Source organism: Sturnira hondurensis, unplaced genomic scaffold, assembly GCF_014824575.4.
Source record: "Sturnira hondurensis isolate 20B ecotype Veracruz unplaced genomic scaffold, ASM1482457v3 Scaffold0024770, whole genome shotgun sequence".
In the NCBI taxonomy this organism is placed as follows: domain Eukaryota; kingdom Metazoa; phylum Chordata; class Mammalia; order Chiroptera; family Phyllostomidae; genus Sturnira; species Sturnira hondurensis.
This window is the reverse complement of record NW_028097401.1, coordinates 184,933-190,027: the sequence shown is the minus strand read 5'-3', so window position 1 is coordinate 190,027 and position 5,095 is coordinate 184,933. Positions and strand designations below refer to the sequence as shown.

General features: G+C 40.4%; 1 protein-coding gene across 1 annotated transcript; it reads right to left on the bottom strand.

The window, feature by feature from the left end:
• Nucleotides 1-2,924: 2,924 nt before the first annotated feature.
• Nucleotides 2,925-3,857, bottom strand: LOC118981822 (olfactory receptor 2A25-like). Its single transcript, XM_037038638.1, has one exon. The coding sequence runs from the start codon at nucleotides 3,855-3,857 to the stop codon at nucleotides 2,925-2,927; it is 933 nt and encodes a 310-aa protein (XP_036894533.1).
• Nucleotides 3,858-5,095: the final 1,238 nt, after the last annotated feature.

Here is a 5,095-nt window from a genome sequence, read left to right as displayed (position 1 = left end):
AACTACAGTTTTCAGTCTTTTACTCCCATTCCAGCCTACACCCCCCAGTGCTCCCCACCTCCGTCCCATTTCCACCCCCCTTAGTTTTTGTCCATGTGTCCTTTATACTTGTTCCTGTAAACCCTTCTTCCCCCTTTTCCCTGAAATTCCCTCCCCTCTCCCCTCTGGTCCCTGTCAGCCTGTTCTATATTTCAGTGTTTTTGGTTGTATTTTGCTTGTTTGTTTGTTTTGTTGTTTAGGTTCCTGTTGAAGGTGAGATCATATGATATTTGTCTTTCACCGCCTGGCTTATTTCACTCAGCATAATGCTTTCCATTTCCATCTATGCTGTTGCAAAGGGCAGGAACTCCTTTCTTTCTGCTGCATAGAATTCCATTGTGTAAATATACCACAGTTTTTGGATCCATTCATTTACTGATGGGCACCTAGGTTGCTTCCAACTCTTGGCTATTGTAAATTGTGCTGCTATGAACATTGGGGTGCATAGGTTCTTTTGGATTGGTGTCTCAGGGTTCTTAGGATATAATCCCAGCAGTGGAATTGCTGGGTCAAAAGACATATTCACTTAATTTTTCTTAGAAAATTCTATACTGTTTTCCACAGTGGTTGTACCGGTCTGCAATCCCACCAACAGTGAACTAGGGTCCCCTTTTCCCCACAACCTCTCCAAAATTTGTTGCTTGTTGCTTTGTTTGTGATGGCCATTCTGACCTGTGTAAAGTGGTACCTCATTGTGGTTTTAATTTGCATCACCCTGATAGCTAGTGATACTAAGCATCTTTTCATGTGTCTCTGGATCCTCTGTATGTCCCCCTTGGAGAAGTGTCTGTTCAAGTCCTTTGCCCATTTTTTAATTGGGTTCCTTCTTAGAGTAGAGTCGTACAAGTTCTTTGTATATTTTGGAGATTAAACTTTTGTCTGAGGTATCATTGGCAAATGCGTTTTCCCATACAGTTGGTTCTCTTTTTATCTTAATACTGTTTTCTTTAGCCGTACAGAAGCTTTTTATTTTGATGAGATCCCATTTGTTTATTTTTTCCTTTATGTTCCTTGTTCTAGGGGACATAGAAGTAAAAATGTTGCTGTGTGAAATATCAGAGATTTTCCTGCCAATGTTCATACAGTATTTGTCTTTCATTGCCTGGCTTATTTCACTCAGCATAATGCTCTCCAGTTCCATCCATGCTGTGACACAGAATAGGAGCTCCTTCTTTCTTTCTGCTGTATGGAATTCCATTGTGTAAATGTACCACAGTTTTTTTATCCATTCATTCAAACATGGGCACTTAGGTTGCTTCCAGCACTTGGCTATTGTAAATTGTGCTGAAATCAATCAACAAAGTTCATATGAATTCATTTAAATTTCCTATCTAAATACTAAAGCACACCCTATTAAAAAAACTGACCAGCTTGCAGCACACTCCCTCAATTACTCTATGTCTGCTTCTCATGACTAATATGGACTTTTTGGGTCCAAACATATATATGTCACAACACTCAGGCTTTGTTTAAAGGAAGATCTCTACATTCATCATCTTTTATGAATGCATCAAGATCTATTTCTCTGGGACTTAACCCTTAATGCAGGCACCTTAAATGAATTTCTTTTATATATAGTAAATGTAAATTTCAAACAATTTAAGTATAATGCATCTGTTTGCACATCTAGCAATAGCAGAACTTGGTAAAAATACCAGTTTTTCCTAAATTCAAAATCATTGCTTTTAACCTTTTTTTTAGGCAGTAATGTCTATCTACATAGCAGGCTTGCTTATAAAATGGACGCTTTGTAAGAAAGAAATCCTTATTTTTTCCTCTTTAAAAACTTTTCACACACACACACACAAACACTATTTTAAAGGCAAATATTTCCCTTTGATGAAGTTTAAGTATTTACATTTAATTTAGTATGTAATTTGAGGAAAGTTTTGAAAAAGTCTCTATACACCCTTTTCCACTACTTCTTAAACTGTGCTCTGTCACTTCATAATTGTGTTGGATTTCATGTTTGACTAAAGTGGTTATTTAACTCATCTCGTATCTCTTACTTTAAGAGAAAATTATTACTGGTAATTTATAGCCTCATATCAATGGTCAAACAGTCATTACAGCAATTACACAGTCTGCTCTTATTTGTGAGAATGTTCTAAGTTTGGTCATTTTCCATAAAAGTCAAGTGACCAACCAATGAGAGAAAATGGTAATTCTGCCAAGACTCTCAGCTACGTCCATTCTGCCTTCTTCCTCTCGTTCCTACCATCCCGGATCTCCACCTACACTGCAAAGACAAGAAACACAGCAGCAGAGAAAGTTCCAATGTGTCTGTGTATTTCACCTGACATCCTTCAGGGTTCTCTTCTTACTGTTAGTTCCATCAGAGTTACACCCTTAATCTTCTTCCTCTTGGAGGCCTGGCACATGGTCTTCTTAACTACATTTCTTGATGACTCAGAAAAAACATCACTGTCATAGACATATTCAGGAAAACAACCAAATAGTTTAAATGTTGACAGGCTTTTTGAAGATGACAGTGCTAAATTTAAAATATTTCAATTACTATGTAATCAGTCTCAACTACTATATTTTACATATTCTGCCAATATCTTGGTTTACTCAATAAAATTTTGTCTACAAATCCTAATTATGGTATATATAAATTTATTTCATCTATTCAGATTATCGCTCATGACCATATCACAAGTGTGCATATCATGCACAGAGCTAGAAGAAGGGCTCAGTTCCTTGTGCAGCATCCTCAGAGGAAGGAACAAGAATGGGTTTTCTCCAGAGGCAGTAAGAGGGGAAGTTCAAGAATACAAAAAGGATGCCCTAGGCCTAGAGTATCTCTCTGTACCCTCTGTATGTCTCAGATGAGGTGACTTCTCAGGTCCCTGTAAGCTCAGTTACTTTTATCAGTGAGGCTCTCACGAAGGTCTCTCCTTTTCCAGCCTCTTTCTCAGAGCAGCATGGACTTCTCTGTTCCTCAGACTGTAGATCAGGGGATTCAGCATGGGATTGAAAAGGCTGTGAAACAGGAGGAGGTATTTCTTCTGCTCCTGGGGGTCCCCATGTTGGGGTCCAACATACATAATAATGGCTGTGCCATAAAAGAGCCCCACCACGCAGAGGTGAGAGGAGCAGGTGGAGAAAGCTTTCTGGCGTCCCTCGGCTGACTGGATTTTCAGGACAGCATGCAGAATGTGACTGTAGGAGACCACAATTGCAGACACTGGTCCAACCAGCACCGACACTGCCCCAGCCAAAACCATTATCTCATTAAGGTGGGTATCTGCACAGGCAAGTTTGAGAACAGCTAGAATCTCACAGAAGAAGTGATTTACTTTCTGGGAACCACAGAAGGGCAATGGTAAGAGTAACATCAGATGTACTAAGGCCAGGAGGACTCCTACAGTCCAGGAAGTCACTGCCAGGGTGACACAGACTCTCCAGCTCATGATGGTAGAATACCGAAGGGGCAGACAGATGGCCACATATCTGTCGAAGGACATTATCACCAGGAGAAGACATTCGGTGTGAGCAAAAGCCAAGAAGAGAAAGGTCTGCATCATGCAGCCAGCAAAGGTGATGTATTGGGCTGGCCTCAGAAGGTTGGCCAGCATCTGGGGCACTGTGTTGCAGGCATAGGCTATGTCGACAGTGGCCAGGTGGGAGAGGAAGAAGTACATGGGGGTGTGCAGTCGAGAGTCGAGTGAGATGAGCCCCAGGATGACCCCATTACCCAGCAGGGTGAAGGCATAGAACAGGGAGAAGAGCCCAAACAGGAGCAACTGCATCCTTGGGCTGAGTGGGAATCCCACTAGGAGGAACTCTGTGACAGAAGTCTGGTTGCCCTTCATTTTCCTGGGAAAGAACAAGGGAAATAGCTCATGAAGTCTGAGTGCCCAAGGGACATGTTTAACATGGTAGACCTGTGTGTGTCACCATTTCTTCCCTCAAAAAACATCTTTAGTGACACTTCTGTCCTGTTCTTCAGTTACTAAGTGAATCCTATGCACTGCAAATGACACAGAAGGAATTTTTTCAGCTTGATAAATTAAATGCCAGTGTTCCATTACACTGTTCAGTAAATCTTACCTTTATTTCCAAAGTTCCACCACAGTTCCTAACAGGTTAACACGCCTGCTATGGACACTTTTGGAGTGGACACTTTCAGTGGACACTTTCCTCAGTCAGCACAACTACTTTAAAGGCTTGCCTGAGAGGAGTCCCGACCCCCAATGCATACACAGTCACCATGGGGAGGGGGCTGTGGGCCTGCACCTGCACAATCACACATAAGGATGGGAAGGAGGACCAGGAGCCTGTGGGAGATCCTTCTATCAAGGATCTCACAGATTTGTGCCTTCATTTGATGACTTATTGGTCAGCCTTGTAATTTTTACTGGCAGCATCATCTTGAATTAAGTTTAGGACATGGCAGGTGGACTGCCACAAGTTTAGCTGGATTTAAGAGAGAGAACTTTGTCTTTTCACTTTTGTATCCACAGATTTTGTACTCTGATCATGCTGTTTCATGGTTAGATATTACTCGTCACACATTCATCCCTATATGGATATTCATACTCTATGCCTGTATGTGTGGATAAAATATATTGTATATATATAATTACATACAAGGTTATGTGCACATGCATATACTTGTACTATTATTATGTACAAGTGTGCACAGTACTTGTTATTTACTATTTTCTACTCTATTTCACTAGTAAAATGCTGGTTGAATGATTTCTTGATGGGTCTTGTCCTGAGATTTAAAACTACTGATCAATAGCCAAGGCAAGAGCTAAAGCTCTAACTATACACTTGTATCCTTAGAACCTTTAACATATTTTATAGCTTAACTCTAACATGAAAAACATTATTCATTACAAATATTTACATTCTGGGGTTTATCAATCTTTAGGAAAGGACTTGTCCCAGGGTGGGAATTCTGAGGTTTGACTTGTAACCGTTAAGCCACTTCTTCTGTTTCCTTGTCTGTCTGACTCCATATCCTTCTTCAGTCCAGCATCCATCTGAATTTCACTAAAATAAGAATCTCACAAAAACTCATAATTTTAGTCCAATATAGATA

Bases quoted from the DNA above. Each gene is read 5' to 3' on its own strand.
- LOC118981822 (XM_037038638.1), bottom strand. From the start codon at position 3,857: ATGAAGGGCAACCAGACTTCTGTCACAGAGTTCCTCCTAGTGGGATTC.